Genomic DNA, 23,201 nt, shown 5'->3' on the forward strand with positions numbered 1-23,201 from the left:
TTTTTGGCGCGGCCTTTTTCCCAACATTTTACGGTGCTGCATATATTTCAGCCTGTCGTGAATGAAATTCTCAGCGTAACGAGAGAATCGTGCAGAATGGGTATTAAACAGCCGTGCAATCGAATTTGGTGCGGCATGTCTGCCGACACCTCCTATAGGATGTTGATCAGCGTATTTCGGAAAATACTTGCGATCGGCGCTGCCAGATTCCATTGCAGTATTGTTATCACACAGCCGCGAAACGTCGATAAACACCGTGAATTTGGATTTCAAAGCACAAAGTAAGAGGAAATCTAGGGTTGCTTCCGGATAGACAATTCGAGATCTCCCTCTTTTGTCTGAGCTTCGACGGAGGTTTAGTGTAAGTCGAACTCGGCGTCGCGAGATGATCAATTTTTGGAGAATTTAAGAGACCATTTCTGTTGCTCTCGCCTGGCGTCTTAACGCGCAGCAATTTATGTTCTTCGGCCGTCATCTTTATCGGTTCGGGAGGACGGGCGTTCAAGTCCACGGTATGCGTAATAATTATGTCTTTCTTCATAAAAGGAGGCGAGAGAGGCTGTTCTTCGTCCAAGGCAGGGTCGGCGGCATCGAAAATCATCAGCTCTGCAAATCCTCTCCTTTCGCTGCCGTTGCCTTTCGATGCTAAATTTGAGGGCGTTGCCTTGGGCCACGGCGCTGGCATCTTCTTTTCGTTGAAATTACTTTCACTCGCGAGCTTTGTACCACTCCTGCCAGGGTTCACTTCCGTCGTTGGGGTTGAAAAGGTTGCACTTACTATCGGCACTGAACTGAAATTCGAGGCGATTATCCCGCCGGTCGCTGAGTTATCACCAGTTTGAGTGATTTTCATTGAAGTTATGTTAGTTAACGCTGCGCCAAACTTCGACGCCAAGCTACTTGGGCGACCCATAGGAATACTTGATAAAACATGTTTAGGCTTATCATCCATGTTTAATCCTGCATCAGTCGTTGTTAAGTTACTGGCATCGAACGTGATGTTTGTCATATTCATTCTTTTTCCGTCAATGTTGATCTCATGTAACATATTTTCAGCTATTGAGCTGTGAGGAGCACTTGTTACATGTTTATGTTCAATGTTAATCTCATGTGACGTATTTTCAGGTGCCGAGCTGTGAGCGTTTAAAACAAAGCCCGTCACATTTCGATATCTTTCGTTAATAGCCGTTACTTTTGTGAATGTAACGTTAACGGCATCTAAAGTAGTATCGCTCACATTCTTATTAGCTTCGTTGTTAATAATTTCAGATGGTAATTTCAACGATTTTGAGATGAGTACATCTGACCCTGGACGCGTCATGTGCGTATCATTTACGTGAATATCCGTACCTGTTGAAGCATTTGAGGACGTTACATTTAAAGCATTAAGAGTTTTAAAACGTTCTTCATCAACGATGGCATCCGCCTCATCCAGCAGACTGTCTTGCGACACTCTCGTGGTGCCGTTCAGCCTGGCAAGCTGCGAGGCAAGATTCATAATGTCAGAATCTGCTTGATCTCTTGAATGATTCATTATGGCAGAGTCAACTTGATCTCTTGACTGTATTATCGATTCTGTGTCTGAATTCTTAGCATTACTCTCCGAGTCGATAAGAGAAATGGCGCTATCTATTACTCGTATCTCTGGCTCTCCACCGTCGGGTTTTTCGAATTCGTTCGCAGTGTCGTCTCCACTATCAAAATCACCGTTTACAGAGTTTTCTGACCCATCATTGACTGCCAGGTCGGCGTCCCAAGTGTCTTCTTCCTCATCAACGCTTGAGATCTTCACGATTTCCTCGTAGACATCTTCTAACGGTTCAGCCTCTTTCGCGTCCGATGGACGTTCAGTTGTCGTGCTCGTGTTGGATGTCCTTGGCGTCGACATGTTGGCGATTTTGTAGGCGTGGGCGAGGATCTCCTGGTCCGAGAAGTTGTCCAAGTTGTCGAAACGGGCTTCATTGGTTCGGACGGAGAGGTCTTGCGTCCATCTGGCCAAAACGGCGCGGAAGTATTTCGTGAAGTCTTGTTGGAGGAGCCGCATCGCCACGTTGAACTTGGAGGCGATGACGGACGTGATGGCGGTGTTCATGTCTGTGAAAAAATTCTTCACAGGGTTGTCCTCTTCGTTCTTGGCCTGGCATGGGGAAAGGTTGTACAGCAGAAGCGCCAGAAGGAATATGTTGTCGGCAGGGAGAGCTCCATGCATTCTGCGGAAACAAATGTGGAAAACAGAAAAATAATTACTGCGCATTCAATTGATTGAACGGCAATTTTTCAAATATTAAACCAGGTTATTTGAAGTGGACCTAAGGTAACTGCCAAATAATCAGGTATTAAGTTTTTGACGAGATGGACACATCTTACAACCGAGAGATTCTCCGGAAATTACCCTTTCCCAAGTAACATTCGGCAATTTTTCAAATATTAAACCAGGATATTTGAAGTGGAGGTAGCGAAACTGCCAAATAATCAGGAATCGAGTTTTTAACGGGATGGACGCATCTTACAACCGAGAGTTTTCCGGAAACCACCATTTCCCAAGCAGCATATTTCAACGGAAAAATCAAGATATTTTGAAATCAAGTTGCAATTATATGGCGATTAAATCGCGAGGATCATCAGCATTTGAGCGATTATCCTTAATGTTGTCGCAATTTTAAATCGCGTTCATTAAAATCGAAATCTTACCTCAACAGATAACGATTTTTCGTTCGATGATGTTGCTATAGATCGCCGTCGATAAAATCATTATTTTATTGCAAATTCATGCGATGAAATAGCGATTTTTAATCCGATAATAATGCATTAAATGGACTTCGATAAAATTGCGGTACATTTATTGATCAAAATGCAACTTATAGCGACTTATGCTACTAGGGTTTAAACGTTTTCTTCAGGCATTTGAACGTATTCCTGTCAGACAGAACTTAAAACGCTTGGTAAAGATGCGGGGTGTCAAGAACTTACAAGTTCAGCACAGAAGAAGGTTCGTTTCTCAGGCGTTTTTTCGGACTTTCATTAATGCCAGCTGCCGAAGTGAGGAACTGCTTTCATTTGTCATTGATTTCAAGGCAAATATGCTGGAAAACCTCGTTATTGTGAAATTTTGGAATTATATATTCATATAAATATAAATTATTATATAAATCAGGGAAACAATTTATGACCTAGTTGACATAAATAAAATAATCTAAAAATGACAAGACACTTCGACGGATGGAACTTTTTAGAAACGAAGCGAACGTGTTCAAAACGATCTATTTCTTTGAACAAGTACTTGGTCATAGTTAGGGAAGTATCATTGGATTTGATATTCGTTTCCGTTTGAACTTCCACCAAAGCGTTTGCTAATCTCAAAATATTTGGATGAAGCAGAATAACAGAGAAAAGACAGAGGACTTTGTGCTGGACCTAAAATTTCTTTGAATCCATCACGAAAACATCACAAGTACTTTCATGACAAATTCTAATAGTTTGCAACTTATCTACAACTAAAAAGTAAATATTTGTGTGAGTACTGTACGATATTCAATGAAAGAGGAATAAAAATGGTCTCAAATTTTTACATTTTAAAAAGGCGCTTAAGTTTACGGACGTCCAAATGTTAAAGTTCATGCCACTAGGGACTTTTCATAAGCTACAGATATTAAGCTGGGTTTCTTACGAGGCAGCTATTTTAGGCATAAATTAAGTCGTCATAAGGAGTTATTCTCAGCGAAATATATCACTCAGATATTCACAAATGAAGGAAAAACCACACACAGGAAATGATTTTATTGAGGCCACGTCAGTTCGCCTTCAATTTCAATTGAGGCAACCCGTGCTCTCACGTGGTTGAATGGTGGTATCATCGTGAAATGGCACGTGCACCAGAGATACACTCAAGAAATAGCTTCATATCGAACATTAAGAGGTTAGTTCAACGTCTGATGGGTTTGCCTTCAATTTTATACGTAGACAAGACGAGCTCCCACGTGGTCAAAGAGTCGTATCGTCGTTCGTAAACTGGTTTGACGGCCTGTCGGCGAATTTGGTGTAAACACGATAACTATTATTTTATCTCTCAACTTATACATAAATAGGGGAAGGAAAGAACGGAGAAAAAAAAGGAAATTTTGTATTAACAATACCGTGTGAACGCCGTAATACGAAAAATGTGAGTGAAGAAACATGCTTCATTAAAATGTTTCAGCACCATCGACTTATTGATCATGCATATTTTTGGAGACTTAAACGCACGGATAGAAAAGTTTAAGAGTGCATAAAACAGCGTCGACCGTCATTACCGCGTACAAATACACCAATTTTGTCTTCTTCTCTCAATCTTCCTCTCCTTCAACCCCCATGCGACAACCCCACCCCTTCCTCCAGGGTTTGCACAGAATTTAGAGAATGAAATTCCCTGATTTCCCTGACACATTTGGGCTAAATTCCTTGACAATTGGAAATGTGACGGATGGTTAAGAAGGCGTCATTGAAGATCGTTTTCAGGAGACATTTATTGTTGGAAACATCGAAGCGCGTCGCGTTTTGGAGGTGGAACAAGCGAGGGGCGGGAGGTCGCCGCGGGCCTTGTTTTCTTGGCACGGACAGACAGTACAACGCCTTTGCACATGGCGTCGTCCTCGAGTCGCCACTTCTCCGTACAGGTCCGGGTGGTGGCACAACAGTCGACCCACCAGTTATCATGCTTAAGGTACGTTAATTGAAAGAAGTCCACTGTCCCTCTTAACCTTAGAAAACTGGAAAATGTCCATTCGTTTTTTATACAGGTTATGAAATATATATTCTGGGCTCTGAAGAAAGTTTAATCATGCTTATGGAATATTGATGGTTGTTTAAATATTATTGTAATTGATTTAATAAAAAAAAAAAAAATTTCAGACGGGTAGCAAAAATCTGCACTGTTGTCTACTCATTGGATCACCGCTTGCGTTTAACATTGCCGATTCGTGAGTTGCCCTCAGCGAAGCGAGGAGATTCTCTCTCGGTACGGATACTTCCAGGATGTGAATAGGAAATGACCGCGGCAGCTTACTCCGAGATCCCTTGGAGCTCGCGGGCAGGAGTGCTTCCTTTTCCCACGTAGATCACCGTATGCGGCTTCCGTAGGGGGCCTACAAAACTCGAAGACTGCCGTCTACAGATTGTGTCATCCCTTGTGCATCATGTGAGTCCATCTGTGAGTTGTCATATATGTAACTGGGATATTCTATTTCTTAGGGATTCTTCAAGGCCGAGAAGAGGGAGCGACACGCCATCTTACTCCGAGAGCCCTTCCGTGACCGTCTTCTCCACGAGAACTTCGGAAGATGGACAGGACTTGAACGACACCTTCTCTCAACCCTTGCCGAAACACGTTCGCCAGGCAATGAGAACGCCAGGAAGATTGCCGAGCCAGAGAGTAGAAACAACGACGCCCACAGCCTTGCCAGCTTCCTCCGGAACCACAACGGGTTCCCCATCCTACTCCCCTGCCGGATCCGTCCAAGACGATTCGGAATATACGCAACGTGAGTCTCTACAGTCGCAGGTAAATACTGCATGCCGTACTTTGAAAAAACGAAGCAGCATGGAAGGAATCCTTTCCATTCCACCTTAACGTCGCGGCCCACGGCTCCTACAACCTTAGCTGCGGCACAAGGGATGAACTTGACAAGTAAAAAAGTACATTTTATTTGTAGATAACAATATAGTTTTTTTTGTATTTTGCCGGAAAAGACGTTACAGGTAAACACTGTGTATATTATTATATTATAAATTATTAATTATTCTGTGACTTTTATTACCAATTATCCGGAAATGTTTCCTGACAGAGTGTTGACGAGGTTGTGGCAAACTGAATCACGGGCCGCAACATATCCTGGCAACGTTTCGGCAATGTTCAACAGCAATTTTACCATGTTACTGCTGAGAAACATTTATCAATCGGCACCGGGAGGACCGTAAAAAATATATCGTCGGATGAGAAAGAAAAGGATTTTAGCCAAGGTGTTATGGTTATCACTGCTTTGTTAATTTTATTAACATTTTAAACGCTAGAGCTTTTCGGCTCGCGGCCATCATGAGACCACCAAAAGCGTATTTTCATTCTATCCGAAGTGCTACAGACTCTGCATCATGTCATGCCCCAGCTTGGACAATCCGTCCGGATACCTTACCCCGACAATCTTAAGTGTGGTCGCAGTCGAATCGGAGCGACGCTTGAACAGGAGCCACCTAAAAAACGTCATCCAACATCTAAGGGCAGTCCGCCCTGGGCCGCAGCCCAATAAAAAAAAAAAACAACTTGATGATCGCGTGTTCGCGGTTTCCCTATTGATAAAGATTACACGGAAACGCTTTGATATAACGTAACTTGAGTTATTGAGGCAATTTCCACCAGAAACAAATTTACGATTACTCACCCTCTCACCCGCCAAAGCAACGTTGCCACTTTTTTGGATACTTTTTTATGTCGGTTTTTTTGGTTCCAGGTTTCATTGTCTAAATTTTCACATGTCGGGAGACCTCCAAATCCTAGTTCATTGCAAGATTCAGCAACAGATGACTCCTCGGATGACATCATCGGGCCAACGGAATCGTCGGAAGACGTCGTTGGGCCAACAGACTCGTCGGATGACTCCCCAAAAAGCTCTAAGAGGCCAAGACTTAATTTGTAAATTTTAATATTCGTAATAAACTTATTCTTTCCTGCGTGCGTCAGTGTTGAAGTCCTTGTAGCTGCCTGAAGTGTTCTCTGTCCTGACGTGCCAAGTTGTGTCATTTGCTAACGTCATGGCCGCTTTATAATGGTAAGTGTTACGTATATGTTTTTAGGGAATTTTTCTTTTCTGATCTCATTTGTGTTTTTAGTTTTTATTAAAATTGTTAACTCACAAGGATCACGAGGATCCCAGTACTTTTCCCTGGTACTGTTTGTCAGGATCGATCATCTGTTTGTTTTCCTTTTACATAAATTCACAATCTTTCAAATTCTCCGTGAGATATTTGTTCAGCTCTCTCTAAATTCCAGTGGATTCCCCGGTTTATTATCCAGTTCTAAATTTCAGTGCGGATTCAATTTATTGTTTTATTGTTTGTTTTAATTGTAACTTCAAGATGTCTGAAGAAGATACCGGTACGATTCATAATAATTTCTCACCTAAGTTTGAAATGATTGACCACACATTCTTACAGAACATTCTTTCTTCCCCCCGGAGGAGATAATAGTTCGGGCCAAGAAAACGATCCGATCAAATCAATCTAGAGCCTCGACAGAATGTTTTCCCTGTAGACTCATTTGGTCAGTATACGTGTAATGTTTGCCAGAAAAATTATGAACGTCGGCAAACCTTGGTGGCTCATAAAAACCAGTGCACTGGACCAAAACCGAAACGCCAAAAGCGAATTCCGTGTAATAAGTACTGCGAGACAAAATTTTCACACCGACAGTCATTGTACAAACATGGGAAACTGTCGTGCCACAAGCTGTCAGTTGTGGAAACTCCGCATCGTACTTTCTCACGAGCCGGACCATTTCCAGTGATAAGGCATTCCAGTCCTTTTTCCTCTTTGCACACGCCACCTTGCGGGGATGAGTTGACCTCGACATGTGCCCCAAAGCCCAGTATCCTGGGACCCCGCCGCTCGCGGATACGCGAAGCTTTAAAAGCCCTAGCGGCCAGTCTTACACTGCCTCCCCTTGGGCGACGTTTATTTTCATGAGAAGGTATTATTTAAAATAGAAATATCCTTTTTTCTGAACTTATAAATAAATTTGAAATTTCCCACCCTATTCAACCCTATATCTTCTTTCGGTCGGTGACCTCAATACCCTTAAATCCATAGCCCTTTTTCTAGATAAAAATGATATCCACCTCTAATCTACCAAATCTTCACTCTTACACTAATAATTTCCCTATACTTTTTTTTCACTCCCACCAACCGTCTTACCCTCTGTTTTATTCAATCTACCTTTTGTCCAAACAAATCATTCTCTCTCACACATTCAATTCCTACCGTATGTTCACTTTGTTTGTTTTCCATTACCCAGTCTCTGGAGAGCGTGAAAATGGTGAAGGGTTCTCACCCTCTCCCTACTCAACTCCTCTTTTTTATCAACCCCTCACCTTTTTCCATGTTCTTAGTTTTTTCTTTTTCACACCTCTAAAGTCGGTATCTAATCACCTGTAACCTACTCACTACACTAAACACACTAGTCTAAAGTTGGCTGCAGGTGCTTAGTCACAAAGTCATTAAACAACAGAAAAAAAAAAAAAAGGTATTATTTGGAAGGTTTGATATTTATGCTACGTATCATGACTTGGTTTGTATTTTGTAGCTGTGTGCTATTTTCTTCATTGGAGCTTGTGCGTGTCATATTTTTCCTCGCTGTAGAAAGTGTTCATTTTTCTGCATCTCAGTTTTCATATTTTTCATTAGCCCGTACTCCCATGGAGTCCATTTCCAGTTTCTAGTTGCTTATCCGAGCTTTTGTCGACCTCATTGATTTCCTGCGCGAAGAGTCGGTCTTCGGATCGCTTTTGCGTGGTAATCCATGAGCATGATTTCTGCTCGAGAAAAGGAGTTCATTTTCTAGTTTACCTAGCTGCAGGAGGGTTATTTTTGATAGCCCAGAGCCCGAGGCACGACAGAAACTTTACAAGGAAAACTTCAAAATAAATGAAATTCCTCATAGTAGTTTAAGGAGGAATGATAATGAACCTGAAAATACTGAGAACGAAGGAGCAAAATGTTTACCTCGAAATACTGAGAACGAATGAGAAAAATCCTACAAATCATACCTTTTGAGGGCTATTTCTCTAATTTTACTCATCTAGGTGAATGATTTTAAAGGAACCAATATTCTTCATACAAAATAAAAACCGTCGATTCTCGCCATCAATTAGGGGCTATTTTCAGTTTTGTGACCTGAATAAGCTTTAAGTCTAACACGAGGCGTAAACTTATAAGCTTCTTCGTAAAAAATCCCCGGAACATCTGTGTGATCCAGATGATATCTCAAACCCCCAGTCGATTATTCCGGATGAACACTTCGGTTTTGCTCTGGATCCACCACCGACAGATTCACTTGAGCTGACAGCGCATAACTAAACGGGTTACATTTTGGAAGAAGGATTTAGCAGCCGAATTTATAGAATTTGAGTTTTTGATTAAAGTGGAAGAAATGCGTAATTTCCACTCCCATTGCAAAGTGCTAAAGCACGAAGTATGATTAATACTGTCATCAAACAATCATAATTTTACTACTGCTAAAAATGGCAGCGTTGAGCGGTTTTGTGGAAGAAGGGCATACCCACCGAAATTTGAAAAAAAAATCTAATCCTTCCACATATCTCCGACCCTCCCCGTGTGACTTTACAATTAGTATGTAAAACATTGATTCCTTTTTGCCGAGCAGAAATGCGAAAAACTGTCGGAGAAATCAAATTTTCATTCATGTTTTGTGGCAACTTAAATTGGACGTATTTCTGTGAAACGGAACTGAACGCCATAGGGTGAGGAAGGTAGAGGGGGGCTCGGATTGGCGGCGGAACCGGGCGTCGTCGCGTCGGGTCCATACCGTCCTATACTCGCAATACTTTTCCATGGCGCTTAGTTCCGTTTGACAAAACGCGCTATACGACATTTTAAATTCCTCAAAAGGAACTCAAATTGGCGCTTAGTTCCGTTGACAGAAATACGTCCAATTGGCGGTTGCGCTTTTCTTCGAATGAGCAGTTCGATTGATGACACACTGGAAAAAAAACACATTGGATCAAGAGTCCAGACTCTTAAAAACATCAACAAGAAAAAGTACTCATGATTCAATCAGAATCTAGCTTAAATCAAGAACCAAGCCGCTTAATCTAAGCGGATTTCGTTTTGATTCAAGCAAAAATCCGATTGAATCAAGAGTATTTTTTCTATCGTCAATGTTTTCAAGAGTCTGGACTCTAGATCCATCGTGGTTTTTTTTTCAGTGCATGAAATGTCTCTCTGCCAACATTTGAATACATTAATTTCTACGACCCTCTACGTAAAACGTTGGTTCCTTTTTGCCGAGCAGAAATGTGAAAAACTGTCGGAAAAATCAAGTTTTGATTCAGGTTTTTTGAAAACTTGACAATTGGCGGTTGCACTTTTCTTCAACTAAGCAGGTCGAGTGATGACAAGAAGGCTTGTAAGCAGTTCGACTGATAACACGAAGGCTTGTAAGCAGTTCGACTAATGACATGAAGTGCCTATTTTCCAACATTTGAATACTTTAATTCAAAAGTCGGCTACCCTCAAGGTTACTCGGCGTCACCCGTAGTGTATTTACTGATAATATCAGCGAAATTCACCTCCTTCGAGAGGAAAAATGCCGTAATTTCCGAGCAACTTTCCCCGGCGCTGGGTGCAGCCTCTTACCATAAACCAAGTAACATATTGTACTATAGTGATCAAACAAGCAAGAAACTGTACTGTCACAGCTGTCACACTACTGCTAAAAATGACAGCATTGGGCGCTTTTGTGGAAGAAAGGCAAAACAACCAGAACTATAAAAATTAATTAAACACAAAATACAGATTCCTTTTCGCCAAAAAAAAGCGTAAATTTTTCGGAGAAATCAAGTTCTTTCTCATGTTTTATAGAAGTTTGACACTTGGTAGTTGCGCTTTTCTTCAAATAAGCAGTTCGACTGACGACACGAGGATTTATGGTGGCTGCCACGGATACAAAATCCGTCCCATCATGAGATTTTTTAATAGGACATTTTTGTTCAAAACGACAACGTCGAACATTTTCAGATAGAATTTAGACGTTTTATCGAAATTTCCCAATCAGAGGCATTCAAGCAAATTTTCAACAAGAAGTGCAAAAAAAAGAGGTTATCGCCTGAAAAAATTTGGGAAAACGAGGAAATTATTGGGAAGTGAGCGAGGAGAAAATCGCGGATCACGTGAAACGTTCCGCCGAGTGGCACTTTTCGCACACCCCTGCAGAATAATAATCAAAATTAGTAGACAAAGCAATGGACAAAAAAGACGGAGGAAGTGCGACAAGAAGCGATCCTGTTGGTTGAAATAGGTGGCTCCTTCAGACTAAGGGAGAAAATAATGAACTAACTATAGGGTCACTTGTGGGTTGCCGCTAGTTGGTCTTTTACCTACCTCCTTCGTTCGTTGCAACCACCCACTTCTACCACTAGGATCCCTTTAAATCCCTCATGACTCCTTTCCCCATAGCTTTGTCTATTAACAAGGGCGGCGCGACCCTGGTAAAAATTGGCGATAAGAGCTGCGTTTCAAAATACCATAGGAATTCTTATAGCCGGCTAAAGAAGGTTACAGAAAATCATATAGCTTGCTGTAGAAAGCGGAGAAAATCATACGGCCGGGCTATACGAAGCGATAAAAAATTATGCAGTCGGGCTATAGTTCCTTTAGCCGGGCTTTACACTTTATCGCCTGGCTGTTGCTTTTTCGCCATCAATTATAAAAGGCTATAGGATATTGTGTAGAAATTCGTATGCTTTGGAAATCATTAAGTTTGATACGGAACCACCTTAATATTTACAAAACACACATAATATTTTCCTTAAATACATATTTTTTTTCATCAATTAAAACGAGAATAATCCATACAGGATGTGCAAACATTTCAAACTCATTGGTTAAATAACGTTGACTCCGCCAGATTAAATATTAGAGCCTTACACAAAGCAGAGCGGCGACGCACTGGCGCCTACAAACCTAACAGGGATACTTCGCGCATTGCGCAACGCGTGAAGTATCCCTGTTAGGTTTGTAGGCGCCATTGCGCGTTGCCTGCCGCACTGCAGCGTGCCACGGCGCGGCGCTTGAAGCAACTATTTCACACCAGAGGTATTGCACAGTATCATACGAAACTGAAGGCGCTCTAATAAATGAGGAATGGCAGGCATCCATCAAAATTACGGAGCTTTCCTCGCAAAATAAATCAAGATGCTACGACCCAAAAAGAGAGCAGTGGTCCAAAAACTCACTAAGTCTTAGCATCCGTAATTAGTGACGTTTAGAATACACTTTATCGCCTGGCTAAGAGTTGCTTAATCGCCATCGGCTACAAAAAAATTGTGTAGCCGGCTATAGAAGCTATTGGAAATCTTACAGCCGGTCGTAGGTCTATGGTATTTTGGAAAACAGATTCTACTGCCTATTTTTACCAGGGGAAATGGGTGCACGTGGGCGCAGTTGCACCCACAATATTTTGAGAGATTTGTTCCCCCTTTCTTTCTTAATTTATTTTGCCGTCCTGGTTTTTGTCTGAGAGACGACAGACAGTTAGTTGAACCTATCTAGAGTATAGTGTGGAGTAAGACAAGGCGATTTGCTTTCCATGTCGACGATTTGGCTCGTTCGGTCACAACGACGGTGCGTTTATAGTGCATGGGAATTCAGCCTGGAATAAGGCAAACGAACGTTACGGAAAACACGCTATTGCGCTTTCAACGTCTGACAGTGAAATGAGTTCGCTCCAAACTTTGTTCAAAACGTGAAGTATTTGAAGTAGTGTTACTCGAATTTCTAGCGATGATGTTGGGGTTTTCACTCGATAGTCTAATGGCATTAACTAGTAACAATAGTTTAAAATTGCATTTTGGATAGCCTAAATTTTTCGGGGGAGGACCCCCGGGGCCCCCTTACCCTAATCCCCCCCTCCGGTGAGTGGGCTTATTCGCTGCACCCACGAATCGAAAGCCCACGCGGCGGTGCTGTCTATCAATGTCAATAATCAGCCTGAAGACTGAAACTTACTTGAAGCGAGATACGAGTCGTTGACGGGTTCATCCGGAGCGTGGTCCGCACAACGTCACACCGGGATAGCACAGGAGCGAAAACGATGCGGCAAAAACCGTGCCGGCTCCCGACTCGTAATCAGCATCGTGTCCAGTTACGCCTGACGTAAGCCGCTCGTCATACGATACGCGCTAACCGCGCGCGCGGTATCTCGACACCTGGACACATCAGTCCATTCATAGTTCAGTCGATCTCCCTCCAACTTCTTCCCGTTTCCTCTCGTGTAGAGCGGAGAGAGAACAAGAGTTGGCCGTATGGGCCGACGAAAGCCCCACATACACGGTGAAAGTGGACCTTAATATTGGCTTAATGTGGGAGTCACCGATGCGTTGTTGAGCGGTGAACCTTAATATTCGCCGGGCCGACGATTATTAAGGCTCACCGATGGTATTCTGAATCAACGATCACCATCCTCTGGAGGATTGCTCTGTGTTTGGTTTTCTCCCGCTCGTGTTGTGTGGTTAGTGACTTCGGAGTTCGGAGTTTTTGTATTCGTGTTCGCATGCGTTTCGCGATTTTCAGTCATTAAAATGTCTTTCATCGATAGTAACAAGAACGTGAAGAGAACGGTTCTACTTAAAATTATGCCCAAGCCGGGTAAATCATGCAGGGAGTTGCTAGCAGGTAGAGCTGGTGTGCACGATGACAAATCCACGAGGATAGTGGTTCAGCCTAAAAGAGTTATTCCTGAACCTATGAATAATAATTCACCTACCCAAAATAATCATAATATGTTCGACAATATGGAGGGGCTTATTTCCTCAACTCTCCCTCATGGTTGGAAATAACAAAACACACTCAACACATAACCTTCAATATTCACGTGCACTTCCAGAATTTTAAAAAACCAAACAAGTTAAGTCACTGTTGTCAGGGTTGTACAAATATGTTCACTAACCCATTTGAACTCTTATGAAAAATTTGTATTGGGCCTCTAGCTCGGCAACAATGCTAGGCCCTGCCGATTTAATCGTGTAACTGCTGTTTAAAGTGACTTTAAAAGTCACCGCTCAACAACGCATCGGTGACTCCCACATTAAGCCAATATTAAGGTCCACTTTCACCGTGTATGTGGGGCTGAACTCTTGGACCCTGAAGACCGTATTGATCCCGAAAAGGAGATAGCTATGGTCGAGTGCGAGGCTTCGATTCCAATGGATCCAATCAGTAAATCAGAATTCGAGTATTGATCCAATATAAACTTAAAAATAAAAAAGCCCCCGGTATTTACGGAATAACATCCGAAATCTTGAAAAAAACTTCCGGGCAAAGCCTAAGCCACTAAACAACTAACCGCTATCTTGAAACTCCGACATTTCCCTGAGGAGTGGAAGAGGGCCTTTTCTGCCGAGGGAGGGGTATTGCAGAGCCGACACTGCATTCTCGAGGCGCGTTAATCGTTCCGCGATTGCATTGATTTTATCAAGCTTGCTGATGATCACATCAATTGATCTCTCGCAAAGTTTAAACTTGTCTTGATTGATTATGAATTTGATTACCCGTGACGTCATTTTTAGATTTTTTACCTGAATTTTTTTCAGAATAAGAAATACCTTTTCGGACTTTTGACGCCTCGCCGTCAAACTTACCTGGTCCTTTTTGCCTTCTTTACTAGCTCAGCTTTCCTGTCAGCTGACTCCTGCTTGGCTACTGGGCAGCCCCTGTACCTTGCCGGATGCTCCGAGTTACAGTTGGCACAAACCGGGTTTTCTATGAATTTCCCACACAATTTGAGCAAATCGTTGATGAGTGGGGTCCTGACATCTTGCACATACAGGGTGTTTATAACATCCCTTTTTCGTGAGCCGGAAACCTAGGCAACGGATGCATTGGGTAACTATCGTAGGGTCATCAACCTCGAGAGGTTCAATTTTAACCCTGACATTACATGCAGATGGAACCAATCATGAAAATATCTTCAATATTGGTTCCATTGGCGAACGTTAAAGGGAATGTTCCTATTGGAACCCTTTTAATTATTATTTTGGTGGTATCACCTTCTTTAATTTCTTTCCTCTCTATGGTTATTATTTGATCGACTCTTAGATAGGAAAGTTTTTGCTTTTAATATCCTCCAAGATTTCCTCGAATGAGTTTGAAAAATGAAGGCCTCGAGCAACAACCCGTGCAGGCCTCGTATTATTATTTTCGTAGGTATAAAAATTCACCTCTTTGGCTTCAAGAGCAGAACTTATGGCCCTGTAAGTGTCATCGTTATTAGAAATTATAGAAAAAAATGTCATAATTGATAACTTTGACGAACCAAGAGTCCTGTATTAGGGAAGGTTCAGTCACTATGCTAGATATTATACCCTTGATCTCATAAATAGTTTGAATGCCTAGTATCTTAATTGGACTGCATTTTGCAATTTGGAACTATAAATTCTGGCCCGGTTTAAAAACAACGTATGTGCCATTAGTTTCCCTATGCACATAAGTGTTTTTTCGGATGAGCCAGGATTTATAGTTCCAAATTGCAAAATGCAGTCCAATTGGGGGTGGCTTAAGTACTTTACTAGGCTTAACTACAGGTGATTCTTCTCCGTACGGCGCGGTTGTGGTATCCTTATGCTTGCCGTCCATCCCTAAAGGATGTAACTGATAGGTGTGTGTTTTGTGATTAAGTTATGGCTTCCGGAGAAACACAGTAAATACGAGAAAAAGGTCGGAAGAAAATACTTAAAGTCTGTTCTCGACTGAAAATTGATGCACAGGTAAAGATTGGTCAATTATTAATTGTCCATACAGTGAGCCGAAAGAGATTGTCGACGAGAAAAATGTTTCACGTCACGACTGAAAATTGATGTACAGGTAAAGATTGGTCAATTATTTGTCCATACAGTGAGCCGAAAGCGATTGTCGACGAGAAAAATGTTTCACGTCTCGAACAGCGTATAAGAGATGGTCAGAGTGAGTCACCGAAAAAAACTCGATCCAAAAGTTTCTTCGATTTTCAAAAATGTTGTTTTAGTTGCGCAAGAAAAATCTCCGTTACCGAAAAACTGAAAGTTCATAGAGTTTCGACATCAGAACACGATTACAATAAAAATTTAAAAGCAGTTGGTGTAACAAAAGAAACGATAAATGCGCTACGGAAGTTGTAGGTCGATTGTCGTCCATGAGCGACCTGTTTGCGGCACATGTTATATCATCGAATCTGTTACAGTAACTTTAGTTTTTAACAGGAAAAATTGCACCTACTTTTGTAAGTTGTAAATTACACAGTGAATTTACAATTTTCTTGCGTGATAGTGCGACAAAAAAGAAAAGCGTTAAAATGATCACCTCATCAAGCAATATACAGCTCAAACGGTGCCATCAGAAATCTTCGGCAGGTCGAACTGCAGATCCAAAAAAGAATGAGGCATTTTGGGAAGTTGTTAAAATTTACGAAAAACCGTGTGATGAGCATGACTTCTGCAGTCCTCTGCAACTTCAGAGTGGAACGGAGTAACTTCTACGTGAGTATAAATTGGAGCCGTTTCCAACAAAGCTCCTAAACAGAAAAAGCCGCGAACTTCTAGCATTGAATTAATTGTCTGATGGGTCTGTCATTTGTTTTTTGACTGTTTTTAGCTGCAGAAGAAAAAAGGGTCCTCAAGTATTGCTTAGACTTTTCTAAAGACATCTCATAGGACATTAAATCGTTTTTACTGCTTCGCGGGGCATGGAAAATGTAATATTTTTGAAACAAGAGACTGAAGTCATTTCTTTACTATTAACCAAATTTTGACTTCATGTGCACATAGTTACTCACACGTATGGGAAGATCCATGCATAAAATTAGATGGCTGGATTCCTCGTTAAAAACTGCATTTATATGCCTAACTATATAAAACTTCCTTAGACACGTCTATTGTTTTGTTTTTTAATTATTAAATATTGCTTTGTTGTTTCTGTATTGTTTGATTATTAAGTAAATTAATCAATTATTACTATATTTCATTGTTATTTTTGTTATTTATTGTTAATAATGTATGACTTTTTTTTTCACCATCGGCAGATTTTAGAATCAATTTTCGTTAAAATCATGTTAAAAATATGTTTCAGATGACGGAGACGCCCTCATCCTCACTACGCGTTTCCTTTGATCATATGAGCCCCCAAATTAAGAAATCATCCAGTCACCACCCCGCCCCCAATTTCATCAACTTAACAACAACAAAAGGGCCAATCGCGATCATGAAGACAGGAGCCACCACAGCCACAGCCACAGAAAAGGGAAACCTTTCGAGCTGTTCACAAAAAAAAGGTTTTCGAGAGACCATGATCATCAAAAATCAAAAAGAGATAACAAGCAGCCTGCTCAGACGAGGCTGGAGGGGATGCGGACAAAGTTCCGCAACGAAAGACAGCAATCTCTTCCACCACGTAAGTTGGAAACGTTATTATCATTATTAGTTTCAGAATTCTGGAGTCTGCTTTATTATGCGTTAGGGATTTACCCGTATACGGTTTTGCTCGGGGCTTACCATTACGCGGTAGCGAGAATATTCAATTCAGTCAATACTTCGATCATCACTCCTGAATTTACTAGAGTAGAGTTACAAAACCAACTGCTGTCCATAAGCACGAGCTATCTTGGGATCGCAATCACAGCAGGATACCGAAGGAGCTTTTCACCCGGAAAAGGAGAGAGGAGGAGATGCGAAAGCGGGAGTAGAGGCAGCCAGCCCTGCAGCCTGATTATTGAAATTTTTTGTTTGTCGGACCGACATAGATGACATAGGTTAAAAGGCGGAGCGTGATTGGTCGGCTATGTCTTAACGCTGCTTTATCGTGCCCTTGTCAGGTGGAATGATCGACAAGCTAACGGCACCTCTTAAGTTTCCGACAGTATGTCGATCATTCCACCTGACAAAGGCACGATAAAGCAGCGTTAAGACATAACCGACCAATCACGCTCCGCCTTTTATCCTATGTCATCTATGTCGATCCGACAAACAAAAAATTTCAATAATCAGGCTGCAGACGGGGCTGGAGGAGATGCAGCGGACGAAATTCCGCTGTGAAAGGACGTCGCACACAGGAACGAAACGTAGGTTTGCCCGGTCATGGACTTCCTCCGCAACTTCCCTTATCTATATCTCTTTCCCTTGTTGAAATTTCACGTCAAAATGCAAGAGACTTGTGGTATTATCATCGTAGAATTCGATTCTGACCTTACTTTGGCTGATTTACTAATGTATATGAATGTTTTTAGGTGTTTTTATTAAATATTATGCGGTATTAAAATGAGGTGTTTTCGTGAATTTTCTCTTCAGTTTCGTTCGAGTGATTCACTTGCTGTACGATTTACATTGGAGAGGATCTCCACAAGGACCTTCCGTATGATATTCTCCGTTTAATGGAAGAAGGAGGATACGCCTACTGTTTGGACTTTTCAAAGTTTGATTCATGTTACTTCATGAATGAATACTTCAGGAATGTACACGCCCGAGCTTCATTACAAGAGTCTATTTAACTACAAGCGATTGGTATCTGATGACAACAAGCGTAGCCATGCTCTACTATCACACCCATCGTTCAACTATGCATTCAACAGAATGCAAGAGGAGTTGAAGCATGTGCGCGTTAACCCAATTCCAACTAATAACTTGGATGCGGTTTACTATCAGCCATTATCGGCTGCTGGCTACGGGTACGTCGGTCCCAAACGGGATAACTACTTGTTAGCACGTCGTAATGCGTCACGAGCGCTATTTGACTTCGATAGATTTTTTTTTTTTTTTTTATTGAGAGTTTAGTGGCTTCTATTCCTTTAGGAATCTACAGCCATCTATAGGCACTATTTATTGTCCGAAGACATCAGGGAGTTTGGTAGACATCCATGCTCGGGCTTACAAATTTTCACGGATTAAGGCCGAGCGAATTCTGCTTACAGATCCACTCGTCAGTTCCATGAAAATTTGTCGCCACCACCGGGATTCGAACCCGGGACCTATTGACCTAGAGTCAGACGCGCTAACCACTAGGCCAACCTGGCCGGTTGACTTCGATAGATTCGGGCATAAATACCGATTAGTTCCTGATCTTGCATACGCAAGATGTCAGTTAGTGTTACGTGCTGATCCAAAGGTTAGACACATTTGGGGCGGACACATGCATCACATTCTTCTCGAAGGATGAATTGATCAGCCAATTATCGAAAAGATGTTGGAAATTGACACCCCCATTTACATTGGAAAGGATCTCCACAAGGACCTTCCGTACGATATTCTCCGTGTAATGGAAGAAGGAGGATACGCCTACTGTTCGGACTTTTCAAAGTTTGATTCATGTTTATCGCGTGCGTTGACTGCGCCTGGACCATCATAAAGACGATGTGCCCTCCACAAACACCTTCAGATCAACTGAATTATGATTTCTGCGAGTATCTTTTCGAGAACACACCAATTTTGATGCCAGACGGCAAGCTATTTCTGGCAACAGCCAGACTCCCATCAGGATCATACTTCACCCAAATAATAGGTAGCATCTGCAACATGTTACTTATATACACACTGCTCCGTAACATCGTCGGCCATCCACAGGCGAAAGCTCGTTTCTTAGGAGACGATTCAATTTTTGTGTTGCCAACTCAAATCGTCACGGTTCAAGACTGCTATGAATTCTTCAACCCTTCCGGGATGCTCGTTAACCAAGTCAAATCGATTATGACCAATAATTTCAGTGAAATCTATTTCTTAGGCCACCACTATTACGGCTCACGCGTTACTAGCGCTGAGTTCACCTGTCTGAGTTTTACCCAGGTAATGACAACGTACCTAGAACCTAGAGTCGCATCAATCAAGACCAGCTCTGGCACTTTGATAAGCAGCATATCTGAAATTTCCCTGTCCTAAACCCGGAATAGCCCGCCCGAGGGTGGCACCCTGTACGATTTGGCCTGTTTAGTGTATATCGCTCATGCATGTACCTATCTATGGTCCCGCGCCATCGATTGTCTTCCTTGTCCTTCTCGCGCATATACACGCTCCTCTGATCCAGCTAGATTTGTCAATATTAAGCGCTTAGCCGATAGGCAGCGCTTTTTGATTTCGACTTGCTTCTGAGTACTAGTATACTAGTGCTAATGCGTTTAAATGGCGCACCAGCTCATCGATGTGTAGGCTTTTTGGGGGGGTCCATTTTTAAAATAAATAAGGCTGTGAAAACCGTATTTTATGCTTTTAACGTAATGCACAGGTAGTTTCGATAGTCTGTCTATCAGAAAATTTCTTAGGGGTAGAGTAATTCTTATCGAAATTGATGGTTGAACTCAAATGAAGCCTAAAAAAAAACGCGCCTGATGAGCTCAACGGTGAGCTCATTTTCGGGAAACAAAAATACGCGTTTACGGTTTCCTTGGTAACCTTTGTTTGCTATCAGCTGATGTTTTATTTCCATTACCCATAGCAAAGTCGACGGAGTTAATACTTCCTTTCTTCACTAAATACATTGATTAACACCTGAGCGCTTTTCTAGTACGACAGTATTAGAGCTTTCCCGCTTGTTTCCTTCCCTTTCCCCCTTTTTCCTACAGTTTCCCATGCTCCAGTGACGGTGTGAATCGGAAAGTGTCCTGCCTGTGTGGCCAATTCGGCCTATTTATTCCCAAAACCCGCAGATGTTTCAAGCATTGGCGGACCAACATGATACGTTCCGTGACTTCTCAAGTATTTTTCAAGAAGTGTTGAAGAAAGCCCGTGAGTGGTCTCGATAGTGGTTTCGGTGGTTCTTCACTACGACTGCAATACCCGGAGGCTCCGAGAAGTATAATATATATATAATATAATATAATATAATATATATATCTGCCCCCGCGAGACAACGTCAAGTTCTGCCGGAGGATTCAAGCCGTTCATCCGGAAGCCAAGGACTACATAACCTTCGTTTACAATGCACTGGATAAAAAAACACATTGGATCTAGAGTCCAGACTCTTGAAAACATTGACAAGAAAACATTAACAAGAAAAAAAAAAAAAACATATTGGACCTAGAATCCAGACTCTTGAAAACATTGACAAGAAAAAATTGACAAGAAAAAAAAAAAAAAAAACATATTGGACCTAGAGTCCAGACTCTTGAAAACATTGACAAGAAAAAATACTCTTGATTCAATCGTATTTTTGCTTGAATCAAAACGATATCCGCTTAAATTAAGAGGCTTGGTTCTTGATTGAAGCTAGATTCTGATTGAATCAAGAGTACTTTTTCTTGTCCAGGTTTTTAAGAGTCTGGACTCTAGATCCAATGTGTTTTTTTTTTTTTTGCTAGTGCATCATTTACCCCCTTAGTCCATAAGAACCATCTTTCTCAACCAACTAGATCGCTTCGTATTCTCTATGTCTCCTTTTTCTATCGCTTGTCTATCAATTTCAACAATTGGCCCGCAGTTTCAATAATCGGCTCGCTGTAAGGAAGCACTGGAGAAAAAAAACACATTGGATCTAGAGTCCAGACTCTTGAAAACATTGACAAGAAAAAATACTCTTGATTCATTCAGATTTTTGCTCAAATCAAAAGGAAATCCACTCAAATTAAGATGCTTGGTTCTTGATTTAAGCTAGATTCTGATTGAATCAAGAGTACTTTTTCTTGTCCAGGTTTTTAAGAGTCTGGACTCTAGATCCAATGTGTTTTTTTTTTTTTTTGCTAGTGCATCATTTACCCCCTTAGTCCATAAGAACCATCTTTCTCAACCAACTAGATCGCTTCGTATTGTCTATGTCTCCTTTTCCTATCGCTTGTCTATCAATTTCAACAATTGGCCCGCAGTTTCAATAATCGGCTCGCTGTAAGGAAGCACTGGATAAAAAAACACATTGGATCTAGAGTCCAGACTCTTGAAAATATTGACAAGAAAAAATACTCTTGATTCATTCAGATTTTTGCTCAAATCAAAAGGAAATCCGCTCAAATTAAGAGGCTTTGTTCTTGATTTAAGCTAGATTCAGATTGAATCAAGAGTACTTTTTCTTGTCGATGTTTTTAGGAGTTTGGACTCTAGATCCAAAGTGTTTTTTGTTCCAGTGTGACGCTCTGCGTCCCTAAGCTACGGCAGATCTGTCATAGCTTTCTATACAGGAGTCATCGCTGGATGTCAGGTGACCTTCTCGCATAGAGGATTCGAAAACATTTTACTAATCCTTTGTTTTCTTTATCGGGAACAACGTGATTGACTTACTTACTTTCGCCGGTCGCCGGCGATAATACGTGGAATTTTTAACGTCAGTTTTTAACTTCGGTTTTTGTTTTTATTTTCGTTGTTAGTTATTAATTACCTGATGATGGCTTCCACAGAAACCGAAATGGCCATCGTTTAAGTTTAAATAGTGACAACCGAAAAATTCATCGGGCGAAAAAGAAAGTAGGTAAGTCGAAAACATTTTTCTATCATGAATTGTTTATTTTCGTGCTCATCATGGAGATACGTGTATCCTTTTTTCCTCGGAATCCCAGACTGGAAAAAAACACATTGGATCTAGAGGCCAGAATCTTAAAAACATCGACAAGAAAAAGAACCTACTCTTGATTCAATCAGAATCTAGCTTAAATCAGGAACCAAGCCTCTTAATTTAAGCTGATTTCGTTTCGATTCAAGCAAAAATCCAATTGAATCAAGAGTATTTTTTCTTGTCAATGTTTTCAGGAGTCTGGACTCTAGATCCAAGGTATGTAGGTGAGTCGGATGAGAGTGAATCCGTTCTCTCCTACGGGAAAAGTACCCCTCCTTTGAATATGATACAAATGATACTTGGACAACGCGAAGGCGGAACGGACAACGAATGGTCGAGACATCACTTCATTCAAAAATGTTCTCCATCGGCAATCGTTGATACTTGGTTTTATATCAAATCACGTCGACACTTTTGTTGGTTGAGACATGGTGCAATCCACTGAGGCATTCTTCGTCTGGAGAGAGCGGATCTCCGAATCGACGATTTACACGAGCAAAAGACACGGGGTCACACACGAGTTACACCAGAAGGAAATGGAGTTCCTCTTGATAAGGTGGCGTCTTGGGAAACGGAAACAATGCATTTCTAACTGAGAGTTTGAGTTTCGGCTCACCGCTGGCGACTTGTTGAATCATCTTATTCGTGTTCGAGTCAGGAAACTGATTATCTGGTCTTACGTTGAAGGTCCTAGAATCTCGATAAATTCGGGTACACCTCCTCCCCCCCCCCCTCCCCGGTTGATAGGTGAATAATCCGAGCTTGAGTCAAAAGGCAAACTCAAGTACTGCAGTCTAAAATATTGACTTGCGCCAGTCCTTACAGCACTCATACCTGCATAGTCGTCGTAATGCTTAATTTGCATTTGAGCATTTTTGTAATCTCGTGTTGCAATGCAATTATCAAGTGACTATTGAATGAAAGACCCTCGAGTCTTTGTTCACTCACCG

At 41.6% G+C, this 23,201-nt stretch overlaps 1 protein-coding gene and 1 long non-coding RNA gene across 2 annotated transcripts; one reads left to right on the forward strand and one right to left on the reverse strand.

Annotated features, from left to right (window-relative positions):
- Positions 1-225: 225 nt before the first annotated feature.
- Positions 226-12,950, reverse strand: LOC109038308 (uncharacterized). The gene is made up of 2 exons (XM_019053331.2): positions 12,769-12,950; positions 226-2,210 (listed from the first exon to the last, which is right to left on the reverse strand). The coding sequence occupies exon 2, from the start codon at positions 2,207-2,209 to the stop codon at positions 227-229; it is 1,983 nt and encodes a 660-aa protein (XP_018908876.2). The 5' UTR covers position 2,210; positions 12,769-12,950; the 3' UTR covers position 226.
- Positions 12,951-15,286: 2,336 nt separating this feature from the next.
- On the forward strand, positions 15,287-18,719 carry LOC140225600 (uncharacterized). Its single transcript, XR_011900627.1, has 3 exons — positions 15,287-15,524; positions 15,622-17,181; positions 18,075-18,719. It is a non-coding gene; the product is annotated as an uncharacterized lncRNA (long non-coding RNA).
- Positions 18,720-23,201: the final 4,482 nt, after the last annotated feature.

This window comes from Bemisia tabaci, chromosome 10 (assembly GCF_918797505.1).
Source record: "Bemisia tabaci chromosome 10, PGI_BMITA_v3".
NCBI lineage: Eukaryota > Metazoa > Arthropoda > Insecta > Hemiptera > Aleyrodidae > Bemisia > Bemisia tabaci.

What these genes read in the sequence shown, in the direction of transcription:
- LOC109038308 (XM_019053331.2), bottom strand. Translation starts at nt 2,209, where the DNA reads ATGCATGGAGCTCTCCCTGCCGACAACATATTCCTTCTGGCGCTTCTG.